At 40.6% G+C, this 22,881-nt stretch overlaps 1 protein-coding gene across 1 annotated transcript in view; it reads right to left on the bottom strand.

The window, feature by feature from the left end:
• Nucleotides 1–13,350: 13,350 nt before the first annotated feature.
• The window catches only part of lrrc52 (leucine rich repeat containing 52), a 28,961-nt gene continuing 19,430 nt past the window's right edge, over nt 13,351–22,881 (bottom strand). Inside the window, exon 2 of the mRNA XM_028445487.1 lies at nt 13,351–14,858. Within this exon, the coding sequence (XP_028301288.1) occupies nt 14,533–14,858 (326 nt within the window). The 3' untranslated portion in view covers nt 13,351–14,532. The remainder of the gene's footprint in view (nt 14,859–22,881) is intronic.

Genomic DNA, 22,881 nt, shown 5'->3' with positions numbered 1-22,881 from the left:
CGTGTCTTTCTTCCTCCATGTATTTACCAACCTATGCTCAAAAGAGGCTTTGTTTGGTAAATTCCTAGAAGAGTCTGAACACATAACGTTTTACTCAAACAAACCAAAAATGTGTTGAGTTGTCTTCGCTGTTTTTATTGGACGCATCAGCAGATTATGAGAATAACAATCATGGCGCTTCGCAACAAGAAAAAGGACAAACACTGAGGAGAGAAGCTGACATGGTGAGACCTCATTAAGGCTTCATTGCAGCAGTCGAATGCCTGAGTTTGTGTGAGCATGATGCAGTCTAGAGAGAGAGAGTGAGAGGGAGAGAGAAAAGAGTTCTTGGGAAGGTTAAGTAGGGAAACAGATAAGATTGAGGTGGAAAACTCTCATCAAAAACTTCCAAATGAGGAAAGGTGTCGATCAGAGCCATGCTGCGAGGGGACCGAGGCAAACACAGGCAAAGGAGGGGGAGATCTTTTTAACAACGGAAGAGTTTCATGTTTGACAAGAGGACGGCACTTAGGGTGCTGAAGAGGACGATGAAATACACCAATGGCAGGATTGAGTGTTACGTTAACTTCACTAAGAATAGCAGATTAAAGGAGGTAGGTGGGTATTTACGCAGTCCTGCGTCACAATGTGGGTCGTCTTTCTCCATCCTGAGACGTGGGAGCTCTCTCCTCCACCCAGAGATGGAGGCTCCATCATGGTGGAGGTCATGGTAAAGAAGTGGCTGACGATAGTGGGGGTCCTTGGGGGCGGTCCTGTGGTAATGAGCTGTTAGTCTCAGAGGAAGACGTGTTTTATTTGAAGAGCTGCTATTCTGAGTTTAATTTGGCTGGTTCACCTTCTAATGCCACTCAGCACAGATTCAGACTATGTCAGCCTGAGTTTGGTGAGTCTGATCAGGAGAACATGGCAGAAGATTGTGTTGAATCTGATCTAGTCTGACACTCAGGGAATTATATTTTTTGTCAAACTGCTTTGTTTCCGCAAGATGCCTTTGTCATTTCATTCTTCTTTTCCTGGTCCAAAACAACTGGTATAAAAACTTTCAGCAAATATATTAATACTCTTAGACCAGAACAACTCACTGGTCCTGAGGCATCAGAGAGAATTTTATACCAGTGGTTCCCAATCTTTTTTGTCTCGTGTACCCCCTTTGCATTTTTGCCAAATCATGTGTACCCCTCTTAAGTAACCTCTCCATAATTGTATGGAACAGCGGGTTCTCCTAAATCCTTAACTGTGTCTTGAACATTGGTTCCCTAAGGCTTCATCTACAAATTCAAAATAATGAGTGTAATTTAAAGTGTAAATTAAAAATAATAATAAAAAATTACTTTTATGTGATTACTTCAATAGTAAGTAAATACCGTCTCCTTTGTAAAATGTAGCTTATTGTTTCTTATTGTCAGAAGTGTGGTAAAATGGCTTTTACAGCATGAAATAATCCTGTTTCAATAAACTAGAAGAAAACATAGTTTTTTATCGAGCAATAGTACTGATAGTTTGTGGTGAATTGGTACAAAAATTTGCCTAAAAAAGAACTAGGAACATTTCCCGGTTATTTTTTTAATTAATTGTGAAATCTTTCTGAGTACCCCCTGCAATGTGCTGCTGTACCCCTCGGGGGGCACATACCCCTGTTTGGGAACCACTGTTTTATACTAATATTGTCACATTTTTATACAAATTTTAATTACATGTGTATGAGTGGATATGATGATTTTTCTCAACATTTATGGGTGCAGTACGTCAGCATTTTTCAGCATTCAATGTTTTTCTACTGTAAATTCATACTTTTAATCCTGTTTAGTAGGATTTCTATGCAGCTCCAACGCATCACACCCTTATTTCTTGACAAGTTCAAAGTTTCAGTTCTGAAGGAGATTTGCCATTTGATGACCGTTCAGCAGGTTGAAGAGTGATTTGTCTCCAGGGGACTTTTACATCATCTTTTTTTGTTTTAATCCTACATGGTTCTACTGTTATATTTCTATGAATATTTTTGATAAGTGTTTTTTTTTTTTTTTTACAAAAACATCTTCATATTCTAATATGGATTTTACTAAAGCAGGGTAATGGTTTGCCAAAAGGCCTCCAGTATAATTAGATCATCCTTAATCCACATCAACACCAGCACCAAAGCTGGACCATGACTCAGGTGGTTAAGGGAACTGTTTGCCCACTGGATCCTTTGAGCTTTGAGACTACTCAGGTGGTCATTAAGCACCATTTAAGTGAAATCCACATAAAGAAGCTGACGGTGCAACTCTAATCTAATTTGAACTCATTTAATCTAAGGAACAGTAAAAGTGAAAGAAGGAAAAGTGGTTGTTACTCACATCTCAGATCTTATAGGATGTTGGTCTCTCTCACCACCTGTAAATATGTATATATCTCTCCTTGCCCCAGCCTGTAATTATGCATATATCTATATTCTTATAGGTTAAGAATATATAATTTATATTTTTTATTCTTCATATTATTTTTCTATTTATATTTTTATTTATACAGTAGCCTCTATTAATATTGTATTGTCTTATTTTATTTTATCTCCTTCATTGCACTATTTTTTGGGTATTTGTGTGTTGACTTCTGTTGTTTTTGTTTTTTTCTTGCACTTTATTTGAGCTGTCATGACAGTAAATTTCCCCACTGCAGGATCAACAAAGTAACACAACTTTAATCTTTTTTGCATTTAAGCAGTTTCAACTACTTCAAGTTTGGAAATAAAAATATAATTTATTTTATTAAAAATAAAATGACTGTATTTCTAAGCTTGATCTTACTCATGATGGTCAGAAATCCGCTTTTTTATTGGCTTCTTCTCTTGTGACTCAACACACATGTGGAACCTGTCACTCTACATTTATTTTACTCTTCAATTCAGAAAAACTGTCTGAAAATATTCAATTCAGAACATGTCAAGCCTTTTAATGCCTCAAGTCTTTATTTTTCAACTTAATTTCAAGTTTGATTAGGTCAATTTTTAGACATGACGATGATTGACAATCACCATCCTATCAGAAAGTCCTTTGTCGTAGAAGAAAGTTATCAACACCAGGCAACATACCACAGCAAAGCTCATTAATTCCACCGTCTAATAAAAAATCTGCTCGCATAAATCAATGTTAAAAGAAACATCTAAAATTTCTACCCCAGTGTGTCAGCGTGACCTGACGACACAGTGAGCTGTCAGCATCGATTGAGGCTCCTCGAAGCTGGCAGCGGAGACCAGGCCTGGCATCCTGGCATCAGCGTGCCATGTCTGGTCTACCAACCCTTTTCACAGAAAGCCCACAGCCACGGTGACGCATCGCGAACCAAGTGAAGCTGCAACACACGCTTCTCACAGCACACACACACACACACACACACACACAGTCGACTCAACAAAACACACAAACACAAATTTTTTACAGCGTTAATGTTGACTCCCAGGCAGAACCTTTACACCGACGGTGAGTAAATTCTCCTCTTCCGTTTCACTCTCTCAACTTCTTTCCCATGAGTCTTTGTCTCTCGTTCCCCTACATTAAATGCCAAGTGAAAAGTTTCCACTGCAGTATCGGAAGCATCCCGGAAGAGTAGAGTTTGGAGAGTACAGTATATCTCCACTGCTGCTGCCTACAAGTCAAGCAGAGATAAGGAAGAATCACCAAAGCTGTGGCAAAAGGAAGAAATATAAGACAGAAGTGTGCGGAAAGGTTGACATACAGTACATAGTGTAGCGATGGCTCGCTCACACCATTGCCAAGTCCTAGTGCAGAGGCTAAATCAATCACTGTCATTACAGATATGCTGACATAGTCATTTTTGCCGTTCTCGTCACTGTTGGAAACACAAGAGCCAATAAAAGCATGCTTTGAAAAGGACACAAAACACAGGCATCAGTTAAACATCAGTCTACATTTTAATGAACAGTAAAAGATAAAACGTTACTTAATATAAGTTACTGCATTTTAAATAGCCAGAACTGCAAGTCATACAGAGGCAAGTTCTGTGTAGATTCATACAAGAGCTCCAGTGTGTGTGTGTGTGTGTGTGTGTGTGTTTGTCTATGAACCTAAGACACAACTATAGAGCTATTATTATTTGTTGAAGTCAGTAATGATGGTGTGTGTGTGTGTGTGTGTGTGTGTATCCTGCAGTGTGTGGTTTGTGTGTCTCTTTGTGACTGTGAGCGCACATGGTGGGCGTCTAACGTATAGGCAGTGTGTCATGTTGATCTAATTATAAATCATCTGTCTTCAACCATCTTTTGACCTTTGACCTCCGCATCCGGACAACCTAGAGAAAAGGTGCTTGCTGTGCTTTTCTCACCGATGCGTTGATTATTAGTGAAGTCCACACACTTCACCCTCCAGCAGTACAGCTGTAGTTCGGTTTCAGAAAATACTGCACAAATTGTTATTCATACTAAAAAAAGAAACATCTGATATAATCTTCTTCTCAGTGGATATGTGTAATAATATAGCTACCAACTGCTTACACGTCATCTTCTCACTGAGACACCTTTTTTTTGCCATTATGAGCACATTCCGTCATAATCTTCCTAAAATAAGGGCCGAGATCCAATGTTTCAGTTTGTATGTTTTTGTCAAATTAGTTAAACATTTGTTTCATAACACCATAAAATAAATACAGAAATAAATATAACAGAAATTAAAATTATATTTAAAACAAAAGTACTGGTAAAAACCACAAAAACTTAACTGTAAATACATAAACAGTCTAACAGTACAGATAATGATATTATAATTATGGAGCCTCTCAAGGGACATTAAATATATTTTTGAAATATTTTGATGTGCGTGTGTATTACAGTAGTTTTACTTAAATGTGTAAAACTAATTACAGTTTTATGTTTTATGCAAGTGTTTTTTTTTTGTTTTTTTTTTCCATGCCAGTGTGTAAATACAGTCGGTTCCATAAAAGTGATCTTTCTTGTCTTTGGCTGATGTTGATCACGTACACATTAAAGGGACACTGTATTGAATGACGTCAGGCTAAAAATGTGGCCATGATTTTAGCGTAGGGGGCGTGGAGTAAGTAGGGCGTGTAAATGTGTGGAAACAGAGCCATACCTGATGGAGCAGTAATGCTGGGTTCAAGGCAACTCGGACCTCTGGATTTTCCGACATCCTGATTGAAAAGTGTATTAGAGGGCCAGAAATTGCACAAACATTAGCGTCTTTATCTTAAATATTATCTTGGTCAGCCATGTTTCTTTTGTTTATACATGCTGCGTCTGGAACGTATCCTGTCAAGACCCAGAATGATGTGTAGTCCTTCCCTCTAACTCAAGATCTCCACATCGATCTGGGTCTGTGTCTGGCGAATCCTTTTGGAACCAGGGAGGGACATGAACAGAATGCTTGAAGCTGATTGGGCGAAGCGCCTGACCACCATGATTTGTTTTAGCCAATCACACAAAAACAAATGATGATGTCGTCATCGGCATGTGCCGCAGAGATGCTGAAGGAAATCAAAGGTTTACCCTGGAATTGTCGATTCCCATGTGTTTTTGTATGTAGCATTAATCATACTGTTATAGACCATTTGTGGACTTCCGGTGATTTCCGGTGAAGAGTAAATTTCACCTCTACGTGCGCCAAATCTGGTGGAAAATTCAAATGGTGAAATTTTGGCACCAGCAGTCACAGAATCTGATCAAAGATTTGGGTGCAACACTGCAACATCACGTCCATGAAACATATTCTACGTATTTACAACGATTGAACAAAACTTGCATAAACCCGTGCATGTGCTTGCGTAGCAGACTTATGTGAGCATGTAAAACTTATATAATAAAAATGGTTCATGTCACTTTAGGGGCTCCGTATATAATTGATAATTCCATGACATTTTAATTGGATTAATTCAAATGTTGAAGACAGAAAATGATGCTCATTGTAGGATGAGCAGTATTTGAAGATTTGTTTTCAATTTGGATCTTGCGACAAAATCAATCAAATCCTCTTTTTCTAACTTATTATAAATTAAAAAGCAACTACAGAGCTGCAGCTTTTTATAATTGCACTAGCATGTCACAGGATAAACCAGGTTTAACTTTGTGCTTTATTAGCACAATGTGCTTGTCTCTCAATGTCACACATAGTGTTATCTCAGAAAACAATTCCCAACAAAAGCCAAAATGAACATCAAATCATGTGAGGGACTGAACTGATCAGTGGAATGCACTTAATTGACGCTAATGCTAATGCTCATGCTAACTGTGGGGATGAGGCGGTAGTTTCTAGGATGTTCTTTTTTTACAACGATGCAAGGACAAGCAAGTATGGGGGAATCCTGCTGACAGACACACTCTCCTCTGTTTCCTTCACAATGTCAACTGCAAAAATTATTTTATGATAGAAACAGAGTGTGTGTGTGTGCGTGTGTGTGTGTGCCTGTGTGTGTGTGCATGTGTATAAAAAAATGTCTTCAAGTAGGGTCACACAGAAAGTGATGCATGAACAGTTGCTGAATTTAACTCTATGCCTTTTATTACAACATTTGATGCAGGACGAATAAGATAAGAAAGAGTAATATTTCATCTTTTCAGCTTTGTGCGCAGCAGCACGACCTTTAATGATGAACGGGAAGTAAAGATAAAGATCTAAGAGCATAAAAAAAATAAAAAAAAACTTGAACTGGTTAAAAAGAGGAAGTTTACAAAGAGGAAAATATTATGTTTTTCTCCAGAAGGCTATTTCGGGCTGTTTGCTTAGCTTTGTTTGTGTGTTTGTGTGTTTGTGTGTGTGTTGTGCAATGATGGGCTGTATTATTGACTTATTGCATTAGATGGTCTCCATGCTTTATGCTCATGCTCTAACTTTGCCCTCAGAGAAATAACGGGATCAGATCAGGCGGGGCACACAAGCCATACGCGCACACACCCACCCACACAAACACACTAATGGTTGGATCACAATTTGTCCAACTGGGGCTTTGTGTTCACGGTCTTGTATACATTCGCCATTTCTCCAGGTTTGTCCACTTGTCAATCCGTCGTTCCCTGCACATACTGTACATCCTCCTCCTGCAAAGCTTTAAAGTCTCCCTCATGGGGGCTCTCAGGAGCACCATAGCAGCAGGATTCAGCAGGCAGAGTTTGGGGCACTGAGTGAAGGATTAGAGCTCGCCTAAAGCCAGTAGTGTGAGAAGAATGGCTGAGCAGCTGGCAGCACAACTGACATTTGGTTCTCAGTCAGAAGAAAGAGACGGATGGAGACGGATGGAGCACTGAGCCAAGCAGGTAGAAGCAGAGTGAGAGGACGGACGCAGAGGACAAGTTCTCAGTGTTGACTTTGGCAGAAAGTTTCAAAGTCTTCAGAGAAAAAAAAATTAAAGATTTAATTGTTACAGTTTGTTTATCATTCTAAGTTCAAATCCCATTGGCTGACTTCACGTCATGATACCTGACCCCTGAGGGACATTTTCATCAACTTTGTATTTGTTGACAAAAAATCATAGGCGGAGTTTGAGATTCTTGCCAAAAGAAAAAAAATAATTACATATATATACCGTCTTGGGATTTGTGCCAACTACATGTGTGTAACTTATACAATAATGCAAAAATGATTCGTAACATAATGGATGATGTTCATCGCATTTCAATAACGGAAAGTTTGGAAAAATGCTTTTGAGACAGCGGTCGCATTGTAAATGATCACACACGTATCAGATTTAGGAGCACATATGAATGTGGCCTGGGTTGGATTAGATTGGATACGCGTCGTATATGGATGGATTTGAGGCAAATTTCCCTGCAGTCTGAATGTATCCTTAGTTTGTCAAAACCTGGTCTTTTGCAATTTTTCACTTTTCCTATTTAAAATGAATATATGGGTTCTTTTGTTGGACTTCTCTATTTTGATTTTTTGTTTGTGTTTGTTGGGACTTGTTTGCCATGATTTGATTTGTTATCTATGTTTATTGGTTTTCTCTGCATTATGTGCTGAATTTTGGTGAAACAATGATTTATCTGCTCTTCATCTGAGTAATTTAAGGCCCCATATCATGCTATTTTTCACCCATCTCCATTTGTTCTAAGAACCGCAAAAACATAGTATTTGAGGTTTATTTTCCCAAACTCGCCTGTTTTGCACAATTTTAGCCTCACTTTCTGAGCAACGCTACACAAACAGGCTGAGTGGGCGTGTCTGTAGACGCGACACTAACTTCCTCCTCCCCGCACGGTGACGTAGGGGCAGAGGACGGCCCACCCTCCTCCCACCCACTCCATAGCCAAGCTCATGCTGCTTTATAAACATGAGAGAGTGTGGGGGCGGGGTGTTCACCGGTACATACATAGAGCATAGAAAATACATACATAGCACTGCGCGAAGGATGCTGAAATGCTCACCTTTGTGGGCGTGTCTGTTTACATGTCAATCACGGCAGAGAGCTTCCTGGAGGCGCGGCTTCTCCAGCTCAGTGCTGCGTCAAATTCGTCATCAAAGTAGGAAGGCGTCATCAAATTGGAGCGAGGTGTTTGGGCTCGTATTATCCATGTTACGCTAATCCTTGAATATGATTATAGTCTGGTTTCTTCTGCATCTTAGTTGGTCCTTTCCTGTGGGCTGAGGAGCTTCTTTGGGGGTTTGGTTGTACAGTATGTGTGCTTTACATTTGCTCTTTTGCTTTGCCCTGCTGTGTTTACCAGGTGTTTTTAATTACCCTGAGTGTGTCCATCTAAGAAGTGCTTAGAGTGTTTTTGGTCTTTTGTTACTTTCATTCATTTTCACACATAACAGTCTATGTTCCCCAGTCATTCTGAAGAACCTGCTGAAATGTTTTCCAAACTACATACATTCTTTTATCAATACCCTGATTGGATCATTAAAATGAACACTAATCCACCTGAACTATCTATTGATTTCTGCATTTCAATTCAAGCCTGTTCATTACCTCCATCAGGTGAAAAGTATGTGGTTCATAATCAGCTCATTTAACAGATTTGTTACACCTGTGCAACTTCCTTGAAATGACCAGTTTGATTTCGTGCACTTCACATGTCAGATATTACTTTACTTTAAATACCTCAGTATTTAAATGACTTTTTATTGATTAGTGACTTGTCATCCAGTTCCGTGGTAGTGATGATGTTATTCTTAAGAAGACCGCAAGAAGAGGATTACAGTGGATGGATTTTGGCTTTGCACTGACCAGGAAATAAGAAATCAGGCTTTAAAAGTGCAGATCAATGCCGCATTCGAATGCCACGATAAGCAATCTTACTACAGATTCATGCATGCCTTCCAGTTGAACAATGAGTGTATACGTCTTTTAAGTAAGTATAAGACTCTCATGAAACTACTTTGTATTCCGTCCTTGAGTAATCGCGTTCACGTCACAGTTTGTCAAACACTGCCTACTCATGCATTAAGGCTTAGGCAGAGATTCTTGCCAGGGAAGGCAAAAGAATAGTTTGAATTTAATATATAGACCGTCTCGGGATTTGTGCCAACCACAACGTGTGGAACATATACAATAATGTAAAAATGATTAGTAACATACTTGATAATGTTGACTACAAAAATGTGCATAATTTTTTTTTTTTTTTGCTGCAGCACCATACATGACCTGCTGGGTGCAGTGTTGTTTCACCATTTACATTGGGGTCTATTCTCCCATATGGACTTAAGTGCTTTTTTATGCACCTGCAGTTACGCGTTTCTCAGAGACTTCATCAAGATATGTATGTATTTACAGACACAGTGTGCGTATTTCCTTCTTTCCCATCTACTGCGTGTGCGCGGACATGTCCGTCTTATCTCAGTGTGCGCGGGGTGGTGGGAGAGCAAGGCCCTCAGTGGTGCCTGTAAGGCTGTGTGTGTGCTTCACGTCATGATTGTGTGTGCCTGTAGTTGTTATGACAAATTTCAGCTTATGAACGCACTATATGTGTGCACAGACACGTCATTGTGTGCATTACAGTCTGTCTCTGCGCACAGCGTTGACCGGGCTATCTGAGTGGGCGTGTCTTACTGCTACAGCAGTAACGCCCATAATCAAGGCATTTTTTTTTTAATTTCCCTCCTAGTGGTAGGCCAGCAGAAGGCAGGGGTGTACTTACTCCTTAAGCGAAGTATCCCTGACTGCAGTCCGCAGTTCGGGGCGGAGCTCAATGCGGCATGCTATTGTGCTGTGTGATTTTTATACAGTTAAAAATAATCAACCTCAAAATAAATAAATCGTGCCATATAAATAATTGTATGTGTTACATAATTCTATAGGCAAACAAAATAGATATGGGTTAGGGTTAGGGTTAGAGTAAGTCTGAACGCAATTGGTTTATTGAACATTGAGCGCCACCCCGAAAGTTGAGCATCACCCCGGACTGAAGGCTGCAGTCAGGGGTTTCTCCTTTAAGCAGACGGGAGAATGTGAGCAAGGCTAGATTTGAATGGGAACATCCACATTTCAGGACCGCTCCACCCAGAGTGCGTAACTGGGATGGAGGTGCGCAGCGACTGACTTACGTAAAGGGGGAGAATAGCGCACAGCCAAAAACAGACTTCATTGTGAAGAAGAATTGCAAAACAGAAGAAGTCTCAAAAGCTTGGGACTATTTCACTGAAAAAGTATACTACACAACTGAGGTAGAACTAACATCTGTGACATGAAACTAACAGTAGCAGCAGAAAACAGTTTTATATATTTTTTTGAATGAATTCCACAAACTCTGCGTATGGTTTAAAGTGCTTTTTATTGCATATGCAGCTTCTGAATTGCCTCTTATTCCTACATGTAAAGTTTACATATAATAGTCTTTCAGTGAAGCTGTTTTTGTAAGTGGTTAGGACTGAATCATAACATAACCTAAAGCGGACATCGGCTCGTCTGTGAACGGTCGCATTTACAGATCTTGAAGTCGCTGTTAGCTTACCATTAAACGGCAATAGATTTGTCACTTTTATAATAAGTGTTGACTAGGCCACTGGGAGTGAGGCCCAAGGCCAAGCCAGGCTGACTTTATAATACTGTATCATGTTTTTCTGCAGTCAGTGCCTTCTCCTCGTCCTTCTCTCTCTGCTCTGTTTCAGGTGTCGAGAAGCTGATGATGACAGTTCCTGATCTGTGGTTCAACTAGTCTGAGACACTCTGATGTTCTATCTCTCTATCCTGTTCTGATGGTCGTTCTGTCCACTAACCCCAACCAGTCGACGCAGATGGCTGCCACCTCTGAGCCTGGTTCTGCTGGAGATTTCTTCCTGTTCAAAGGGAGTTGATTCTTCCCACTGTCGCTAAATGCTTGTTTATGTGGATCTTGTTGGGTTTTCTCTTACTTATTATGAATTTTATATTTTGATAAGCACATTGAGATGACTTTGTTGTGAATTGAGCTATACAAATAAAGTTGAATTTAATTGAAGTTAATTAAGTTAGGTTGAGTGTCCCTTTGAAGTTTTGAAGCACAGCCTCAACATTTGTAAGATTGCATGTCAGGTTTTGTGTGTCTTATTGTATGTGTGCGTGTGTGTGCGTTTGTGTGTGTGTTATGTGTGGATAATGGAGTCAGGAGTAGGAGGAGGATGATAGGATGTCGTTACGCATGGTAAGACAAACCAAAACATCAGTGTTAATGTGTCCCGTGGCTCTGACTTTAGCATTGCCCTTGAGATGCATTGTGCATGTGTGCAGGATGGTGTGTATGTGCAGGAGGACGAGGTAGCAGGTCGATTTCTGTGTTCTAGTAATAATGCGTGTTCGTGTGTGTGTGTGTGCTCGTGTTGATCACCTGTATCCCTTTTCTAACAAGTGGAAAGGTGCTGTTGTGCATCCACATTAGGTATTACAGTCGTGACCATTTTAAGCAAGCCAGACAAAAACCATAAACACACACGCTTGTACACACACACAAGCACACAGTGACGCCCTTTGGCGTGCTCTTTAGAGAGTCATTATTTAACCATTCATCACCAGCATTTGTATGCACTCAGCTCCAAACATGAATAAAAGCCTGGCTATAAATCAGTGCTTTATTAAAGCAACTCTGTGCATCAATCACAGAGAAGTCCTCCCTGGGATGGTGACCTGACTCTATCTCCAGCCTCACTTTCTTTCGCACTTTTGTCTTGTATCGTCTCTAACTGCCCATCCATGCTGAGACTGACAGGACGGAAGCAGAGCACGGGTGGAGAAGGAAGTCTTTGGATCGTTCTTGTCTCGTGAATCACTCATCTATGCTGCTCAAAGAGATGCTCTGTGATCACTCTGCCCCACTTAAACACACACACAGTCACGCACACACCAGCACTGCTACTGCTGCTGCTACTACTACGACTCAACCCTTCCTCACTGGTGGGGTTACAGACCACAGCAAGATTTGCACTGCTATAACAAGAGGTCAACAATGTGAGATGTAAGGGTTGAGAAAGAGATTCTTATTCTCAATGGGACTACCCTGGTTAATAAAGAAAAAATGGTTGTCCATAAAAATGTCAAGAAAAGCATAATCATGTTCTAATTTAGTCTCTGTGGAGGTAACTTTCCCCTGTCACCTAATACAGTGGTTCTCAACCTTTTCAGCCTGCAACCCCCAGGGACCGGTCCCCCACTGAAACCTGAAGGTGGTTCAACACAGACATGAACATTGAAGAACAGTCATGTGGAGACAGGGCCAATAAGGGGGAATAACGACAAGAGCTTTTTAAGATCCATTCATAAAGTCAGCAAAATGATGGTCAATTGTCCTATGAATCTGTGATAACCACATTTATTTATTTATCTGAATAATATCCACTGTTATCCAGGAAGTTTAGTATTATGTGTGCCACAGTATATATTCATCTTAAAGATGTAAATCCTTGTCTTAATCAGAAATAAAACGGGTTAAAAGTGACCAAAAATGGTGGAAAATGTGGTAAAATGGGATTTTAAAAACCACAGAAATTGGTTAAAAATGGACAGGGTTCGAATTGTCAATATTGGAACAATAAGTAGGAACAATTAGTTTAAACTGGCAAATAATGGGCATGACAAATCGTAAATGTGGTTAAATTGGCAAAAATAAGCAGGAATTATGGTGAAAAGAAGTTAAAAGTGACAATAATGGGTAAACATATGTGACATTAGGTGGAAAGGTATTGGAAACTGTTGCTGAAAATATCTTAAAATTGGAAAAAATGTGCAGAACAGTCATTAAATGTTGATGGAGAAGTGGCAGAAATGGGAGTAATGTAGAAAAAATACATTAAAAGGAGCAAAAATATGGCAAGAAAACGTAATAAAAATAGGTTAAAATATGACAAAAAAGAGTAAAAATAAGCAAAAATTGGCTCAAATTGTTCGAAATTATTAGATTCTTAAAGGCATCTGGCGACCCCCTCTCAATGTCTTGCCACCCTAAGTGGGGTCCGTACCCAAAGGTTGAGAACCCCTGACCTGATAGATCATAAAACTAAACACAGCGCAGTCATTGAGTCTCTCTCTAGAATTATCACAATGAATGTGATCTTCACAGTGCCCTGTTTTAGTCAAATTTATTTTCCATGTAAGCATGGATATCAATGTGTCTATTTATTTTTCTCCCTGCTCGTATTGTTTTTACAGTATGGATTATTACAGAACCAGCTAAGTTTACATTCAAAATGGATGAGTCCAGTTAAAATCTATTTTTTCGCCACAAAAAAGCAATAATTGTTTACAAACCAGCTACTTTCATGTGCATCTAGCGTTGAAAACCTACCATCTATAATTCATTCTTTAGTTTCTGCACACTAAAATGAAAGACATTTGTGTATGCAATTTGTTTAGTTTTGGAACCTTCAGACACTCTTCTCCCACTCTTGTGATATGGAAGAAGTGGAGGTTTTACATACTGCTGCTGCAGAAATGATCTTCTATCACGAGGGTGTGTGGAGTTTCTCTCTATATAGCTCTATGTTTTACATGGGTGGCACAAAGTAGCAGTGTCCATCAAATGGTGGTGCTTATTTTCTTGTGGCGGCAGGTAAATAGATTTTCTATACTGAGTTGATGCTTATGGCATATTGCAAAAACAAGCACTCACTCAATGGCAAAACACTATAGGGCACAAATTCAAATCCTAACTCGGAGCAATCTTTGTTGACGTTTATTTTTAGGTGTACATTCACAAAGATTCTGTTTGGAGTAAAAACGCGTACGTTACGTTACAGTGAGCTGCCTCAAGGCATTGATGAAAACCCCATTAAGAACTCAGATGGTCTAGTTCCTGCTTTTGATTGTAGCAGAGATAAAGCATCACTCTTTGTGACTGTGTGTCTGTGTGTGTGCATGTGCGTGTGTGTGTTTGCGTGTGTCTATGGTTATTGCTCTAAAATATTTCAGAGGTCATTCTGTTCTTCGAAAGTGAAGGCATAGTCATTCTTATTACTGTCATAGTCTCTCTCTCTCTCTCTGAACCAGTAACAGAGATGTGCAGAGGTCAGAGTTCGTGGCAGAACTCTTGCACTCACTCTCAGACACCACTCTTCACTTTTGCTTCCTCCTCTCTGTCTTTTCTCCTTTTGTCCATCCTCTTCTCACGTCTCACCTAAGGTTTTTTCACACCTGCATGTTGGGCTTACTCAGATCCCCATTACCATGGTCCCCGTCCCCTCCTTCGCCCATCCCTCCCCTATCGTCCTCGTCGTCACTGTCCAGCTGCTCGCTCTTCCGCTTGCTGTAGCGTTCGTACAGCACCATGAGCACGCCCATCACCCAGGCTGACACTGTGCCCGCTGAAAAGATGACAAAGCCAATGGCGATGAAGAAGAGGTAGTCCCAGTAGCCCAGGCCCTGATGGCAGTCCGTCCGCAGCTGCATGCCCACCTCTGCCAGCCGCTGGCCCGCCAGCTCCTCTGGACTGTGGCAAACCGTCAGTCCTTCATCTATAGGAGAAGCAAATAAAAAAGATAGAGATTAATGGGGAACGATGTAACAGAAGGTAATCAGCACATGTGAAAAGAGATGAAGGGTATCAGGCCACACATGTACACAACTGCAAGTCATGGACGTCGAACTGGTGGGGTGAAGTGTACTGAGTACCCAAGGACTAAGGCGGTTTATGTACGGAAATGCATTTTAAACCTTTTTAGATTATTTGTATTGGAATGAAAAGGGCCCTGTGTGAAAATAAGCTGGTTGTGAAGCACAGTTTTGCACTAAAAACAATTATTCATGCTGCATCAGGGCCCCAGCTACAACCACCTTTGAAACAGTGCAAATGGTAGGACCTGCATGTGCTTCTGCTGCTACGCTGTGACAGGTGGTCTAGAACTGTGGATGTGACAAGGAGCGGGAGATAGACAGCAGCAGGAAACCATGTCTTTCCTCAAGGAAGTCAAACCAGGTTGTCAAAAACACAAGGAAAGAAAGGAGATGGCGAGAAGGTGAAATGAAGGAACTGCTTACTCACTTCTTCAGAGGTGAGCTTTTTTCGGCAATATATTTTTCCGATTGAAATTAACTAAGTGCACTGTCGCGCATTTAAATGCTGAAACATTTCATCATTTGAAGACTAAATTTTGCTGCCACCAGTTTGTAGAATCCTCTCTCCGCTCCGTTTTGAAACCAAAAGTAAAACTGAACACCTGTGTGTGTGGGGCAGGGGATCCATGAGAACACAAAGCGATCCATTCCTTCTCAGTGTTTGTGCCTTTAAACTGTTGGTTCTCCACCTCAGTCTGCCTTTTTTCGCTTGATTTGCTGTGTAACTGTTGTGTCTAAAGGTGCGTTCACACCGAACACGACTATAGCGACTGCAGTCACATCAATCGCCCCTGATGAGTCGCTTGAACATATTGGTGCTTTTTGGTCACTCCATAACTTCATCGCTCCACTGACGCAATGACCAGGGAACAGTGTGTGTGTGGGTGGGTGAGTGTATGTGTAGAAGCGGTGACAGAGGAGAGACAGAGATGTCTGATCACTTCTTTTCCTTCTTCTCCGGCCGTATGTTTATGTATCATATACAGCTCCGCTTTTACGGTTTAAATGATCAACTTACGGAGTCACTAATGGATGAGTTCACTGTGAATGTAGGCTTATTCAAGAAGTTAACCGCTTTAATTTTGCCCCGATAAATTGAGGAAGTGTAGTACAGCCCTCCGCTGCAGCTGTCTGCACTGTAGCGGGAGGGAGGGGCTGCTGCCTCTTCTCTACAGATATTAAAGGCTGGTGGAGTTGTCTCTTGAAGTCGTTTAAAAAGTTACAATTTTTCAACTCTGAGTGACGAGGTTGAGCTTGACCTAGTCGCTCAATTCACATCGCTTGAGGGGAGATAACTTGAATGTAATCTAGTTGCTTCAGTCACTTCAGTCACATTTGGTGTGAACACACCTTAACGCTGAGATGGAGATTTCTGCTTGGATGTCTGTCATTACACTTTTACTACTGATGGTCCGTGAACGCGCCTGACTTCAGTCAAGCAGCCAATAGTAACGCCAAAAAACAGCTTATGGAGCACACATGTTTGTAGAAAGATCTCTGATTGGCTGACATCCAGATTCCCGGAGCATCACGCTCCTGGATTTCTAAATGTCATTTTACGGGGCCAGGAGAAGGAGATGAGATTCACTGTCCACTCAGACCACTTTGAATTTAACCAGAGAGACAAGCTTTGATGTAAATTTTCGGTGTACAAAACAGGGGACGGGACCTCGATAAGCAAACTGCTTCTCTCGTCTCCTTTTTTGGTATGTACAAAAAAAAAAGTGAATGTAACCATGTCGGAAATAAACTGAATAAATAAATTTAAAAAATTACAATATGCTCAAAGATGATTAGGGATTTTTGACCAAATGATGCCAAAAAAATCCTTACAAACTGCAGCTTTAAGTAGGTGGCCAGAGTGTCCCCATTATTCTAATCATTCTATATGTACCTTTTATTAGCAGGATAAATATAACAATATGATCAATATACTTTTAAAGATATTGGATCAATTAGCAAGCAAATAGATTTCATAATGGTAACTTGGTTGTTTTCATGCATGTTAATACACTTGTGATGTACCTTCTTTGTACACATTTGCTCTGTTGATATATATATATATATAAGTTATGTGCGCATACTTACAGTAGGGGCCCAACAAGATGGTTTGTACCCAGGGTCCAAAATGTGGTGCTGCACCCCTGCTGCACATACACCACGCTTTCTTTTTGACCAACCAGTGATCACTTTTGTGCTAAAGGCTGCCTAGTGACACTGTAGGTCCTTCATGTGTAATATATGTTGTTAGTCTGTGGTTTGGAGGACACGCAAACATTATTATGCCATGCACATGTGCAGGCGCAATACTGCAAGCCTCTGACTGCATGGTCCACCCTGCCACCTCCTCCTACATACACAAACAAATCCCAGTGCAGCGGCTAAGAGATAAGGAGATGAGCGCTCTATGACAAAACATCTGTTCATCATAATGACGAATATGATAATCAGCCAAACACTGACAGGCAAAAAGAGCCACACAGTCAGATAAATAAAAAAAATTATCAAAGGTCAACGTTAAACACACAAGGTGAACAGTTTTTGTCCTTTTTTATTCTAGTCTGTTACTGTGACATCGCTTCATTAGATTTAACAACCTCCATTTGTGTTTCAACCAGTGTGAAAGTGCAAAGTGCAGAAGATGTGAGCTAACAGTATGGGCAGGTTTTTATGCTGATCTACCTTTACCAGTGCTGCTAATTCCCATGCTCCTTCATTCCCATCCTCCCTGCTCTCCTATTTGGGTTTGCACTCTCCTGAAAGGGCAGAGGGTTAGGGAACAATGAGTGAGATAAGAAAGCTTGAAAGGAGATAAATAGGCAGCCTCAGCCTGCGATAACAAAAGAAATGTTAGTCAGGAGAGAATGGAAAGATAGATATCTATCCATCCATTCACCCGTGATTTAAAAAAAAAAACACATACAGAAGGAATAATTAGAACACTGAAGTGCGGAGTAAAATGAGTAAGCTTAAAAAAATTAGATTTTTGGCTACAGTTTGCTCCTCTGATAAGTTATTGCTGTTAGCAGTATTAATTAAACTGCAGTCATGTACTTTTGATGATGGGATTTGATCTATATTCACACGGCTTTCCAGGACATTGCAGAAGAGAGCAGCTCCTGCCTTCTCTCATTAATGGACCCAAATACCTCCTTACGTACTCTTTAATTCTGTGTGAAGCCCATTTAAAAGGTGAAAATTACTCCAGAAACTATGGGAGGAAACTGTGAAGAGTTTTCTGTTAAGCTCTGGGGTCACATGTTTTATGTTGTTTTACCTATGACGTGTCTCGTTCTCAGGACGGAACAGTGCCCACATTGGCACCATGTGACAGTATAGCCACTTTGGATCTGGCTGAAATGCACATCTCTGGAGGCATTCTCCTCCTCAGAATCACTAGAATGTGATTTGACTCACTGTCCTCACAAACATTGTCCCTTCCTGGCTTGAACACTCAAACACTGTCGCATACAGTAGGACCTCAAGCTATACAGTGCACTGTACTCGCACCAGCTAACAGAAGTATCGACTTTTCGAGACTTCCAGCGGACAAAAGCTGCTCGCCATTGGTTCAACCCTCAGGTGAAATTCAACAAATAAAAGTACTCAAATGTGTGTCTTTTAGTTATTTGAAATACATAAAACACAATTCCAGGTTGTAGACATCACTAGTGCTGATCCCCTCTAACATAACTAAAATTAGTTATTTTATTACCACAGCAGGCAGGTTAGAACAGAAATGCAAAGCTCAGAAACAGACACTGAATTGTGGTTAACGTAGACTTTTAATATAACAAGGAGATTTTTTAACATAAATATTTCTGGGTCATTCCATCACCACAGAACACATTCTCAGGACTTCCCATGCACTTCAGTTTCAAAAAAGTCAGAAATGTTTACCAATTGGCACACTGTACATTTTTAGTTTGATTGGATGAACACTTTTTGAGATATACACAATTTAGTGAGGGGGCTACAGTATATGTTGATTTTAATGCATTCTTCATTTTCTTCAATTTTCAGCTTCCAACATCTCAAAAAATACACAACATAGGAAACTGAAAAACGAATAAACAACAAATGTTTATAAGACACAGAGGCAAGCTACAATGGCCTCATGTAAAGGATTTTCAATATCGAGTGGTGAAATAGCGATCAAAGTTGGGTTCCAAAATAAAAATGAACAAGTCACATAAAAAAAAAATAGTTTCAAATCGCAAAAAAGATTATTCTTTATACTATAAATGAAAACAGATATCAGATTTTTTTTCTTCCATTCCCACATGCAGTTATGGGCCAATGAAAATCTTAAAAAAAAGTGTTTATTTCAAATTTCAAGAGACTGTCACCCAAGAACCAATTCATATATGTGACTAATCATTAGTGATGTGAACAGTCTATCTACATAGCTCAAAGCTGATCACAATACAGGAAGCTGAGACATATGAAAAGTTGTTTACTGAAGGCCCAAACATGTTCCAGTCCCAAACCCCAACAAACTTTTTTCCAAATTTGAGGAGCTGGCATGTCCATCAGATAGGATTTATAGCAGATTGTTTTGTATATTCTGAGAGAGTAGGTGAAGTAGTATTATTATGCCAAATTTCAGTTTCCAATGTGATGTAGTTCCTGAGATATTGGAAGCTAAAAATGGGGGAAAAAAATAAGGATGAGCAAAAATGAACACAGTACATACACACCTCATTCAAAAAGTATTCATCTGATCAAACTAAAAATGTTAAGAGTGGCTATTCAATATTCAATCTTTTGAAATACAATTTTTTAGACCGAAGTGCATAGGCCATTTGTGAAATGTCATGGAATGACCCTACTGCAGAATACTGTAACTGCATTCAGTATTATTCCTCCACTTGGTTTAAATGGAGCTTCACTGTAAAGTGATCAATAATGTATATTGTTATTATTTTTACACTGTCCTAAGTTACCATATACTGCCCAGTTTAGTTTGCCTGCCCAAAGCCTCCTGTAACCACTGAAATACTTGTGAATCTCCACATAGTCACTGGTTTCAATCGTGCATCAAGCTGACTGTAGCATCTCCTCAAATGTCAGACTGGGGTCGATGAGGCCGATCAGAGCGGTGCTGCAGTGTCACGCCTGCTGGGCCTGAAGAAAGGAAGCCATCCATTTCCCTAGCACAGTAGGAGTCACACGATTGTCAATGTTTCTGGAAGACTTTGCCTCCTTTGCAGAAGGTTCAGTTTATAGGTAAGCATTCACACTGATTGATCTGTGATGTTTCATTGGTGCAGAGCTGTTCAGTCACAACTGATACAGTTTGCGTGACACACTTTGTTATTGCTCAGTTTTAGGTATCTCTCCCAAAGATTTCTCAAAGTGTGCAACCCATGTTTTTCTCTTTCCTTCAACGTGTTAATTTGTAAATGGTAAATTTATTTAATTTATATAATTACTACTATAGCAGTCCCAAAGCACTTTACAATGTTACCCAAATTGACCCAGAGGGGGGACTCATATAAGTACCTTGGGGTCCACGTCAACAATAAAGTGGACTGGTCGAACAACACTAAGACGTCTTCAGGAAAAGGACAGAGCATGCTGTTTTTCCTGAGGAGACTCAGATCCTTCAGTGTCTGCAACAAACTGCTGAAGAGTTTCTACCAGTTTGTGGTGGCCAGTGCACTATTCTATACAGTAGTGTACTGGGGGGGGATTAACCTGGCAAGGGCCAGATTGATGTGTAGCCCCTCCCTCTAACTCGAGTTCTCCACATCAATCTGGGTCTGTGTCTGGCGAATCCTTTCGGAACCAGGGAAGGACATGAACAGAATGCTTGAAGCTGATTGGGCGTAGCGCCTGTCCACCATGATTTGTTTTAGCCAGTCACACTGTAACAAATGTTGATGTCGTCATCGGCATGCGTCGCAGAGACGCTTCTACAACAACAACAAGGTACCATCCAAAAACACACAAAGCGCCTCTCGCTGTTGCTCTTTCAAAAAGAAAATGCTGGATTCTTCTAAAACTGAGTTTATAGCAGCTTCCACATGTTCATCCTCCTGCGTCGACATATGTTTTGATTCGAAGCTATGCTAATAGCGGTAGCCCAGCTGGTTCCTCTCCCCGCAACTGCGCATGCGCCAGTTTTGTTTCGGTGCTTCTGCCTTCGTAACACCCGGATATCCCGTCCTAAACCACAACACTGCCTCATGATTGGTTCGAATTTGAAAGGCAAAAGCGGGAACAGCACAAGATGGATTCTGGTGTTTGTGAACACCAGGAGAATCCATCTTGCAGGTGAGGTTAAGAGGGGCGCTGGTGAGGCAAACAAACTCAATAAACTGGTGAGGAAGTCCCGCTCTGTGCTTGGACTGGACCTGGACTCCCTGGAGACAGTAGCTGAGAGGAGGACAAGGGACAAAATTCTAGCGATTTTGGAAAACTCCTCTCACCCTCTCTATGAGGAGCTGTGGTCCATGAGAAGCTCCTTCAGCCAACGTATCATACCACCACGGTGCAAGACACTGCCATCAGACTGTTTAACTCCACGGTCTAACTATAACTGTAACCACATTGACACGCACGCACGCACACTGACACACACACACAACCAATTGTCATTTGCACGTTTGCTCTTTTTCTTGCTGCTGTTGTTGTTTTTGTCATTTATGTATGTCCTACTTTTTGGACTATAATCCTATGGTAGTATTTATTTTTGGACTTACTCTCTGCTCTTAATGTGAATTTCCCCTTTGGGGATCAATAAATGTGTATTCTATTCTATTCTATTCTAGCTCAAGGTCACAAAGGGACATGGAAAGGCATAGCCTGGGATTGAACTGTAACCTTCTGATCTGAAGGCATCTCGGTTTAGAACATGAGTCACAACCTCCTAATATGGTTTATGGGCATTCCATAGGTTTTCTCTATAAGTTAATCTTTGAGTATGAGATATGTAAAACAACATAACATATAAACTGTGAATAAACCTCCAATAACCACATTGTGGCAGCCTTTGGTCATGATCTAATCTATTTGGTCTATAAGCCCATGTTGGACTTGTGACATTGTTCAACTCCCGGACAGCATGTACAAACCTTCTAGATCCAATTCAAATATGACAAAACTATACTGTGACGTACCTAAAAAGCAGTTCTTCTAACACAATCACTTTCTGTAGTCAAAGAAAGAGCTCAGTGCAGAGGACAGTAGAAGAAGAGGAAGCTGAGGTAAGGGATGATTCAGTCCTTCTTCACCATCTGTTTCTCTGTCACTCACTGTTTTCTCACTCACGCCGTCACTCAGCCGGGAAAGCATCAGTCTGGCAGAATGCCCTTGACATTTCACTGGATGTGGCTGTATTTCACAGTCCCCGATTATTTTTCTGTATGTACAAATGTGTGCAGAGATTTTTATTTCAGTAATACTACAGCCTACCTTGTAGGTTGTCAAGTTTCCTTTTTTCTTCACTTCAAGCAGCATCTACTGAGGAAATAACACAACAGCATGTGACTTAAAGCTGCTGGGAATAATAATAATAATGATAATAATGCATTGGATTTTATATAGCACTTTATCATGGACACTCAAAGTGCTTTACAGAATTAAGGCATTATTGTTTCACTCCACACTTAATGGTGGTAAGCTACTATTGTAGCCACAGATACCCTGGGGCAGACTGATGGAAGGGAGGCTACCAACACTCTCTCACACACTACATTCATACCAGGCAATGTGGGTGAAGTGTCTTGCCCAAGGACACAATGACAGATAGCACTAGAGCGACTGTCCCCCACTGTGGCACCTGGAATTCTCAGTGGTCTCCAATCCAACTACTAACCAGGCCCAGACCTGCTTAGCTTCCCAGATCTAACGAGATCGGGCAATGACAGGCTGGTATGGCCATGAATGATAAATAACCTTTTTAAACTGGACCATGTA

This window comes from Gouania willdenowi, chromosome 4 (assembly GCF_900634775.1).
Source record: "Gouania willdenowi chromosome 4, fGouWil2.1, whole genome shotgun sequence".
Classification (NCBI taxonomy): Eukaryota; Metazoa; Chordata; class Actinopteri; order Blenniiformes; family Gobiesocidae; genus Gouania; species Gouania willdenowi.
Note: the sequence above shows the minus strand (reverse complement) of the source record. Positions and strands in the feature narration are given on the sequence as shown.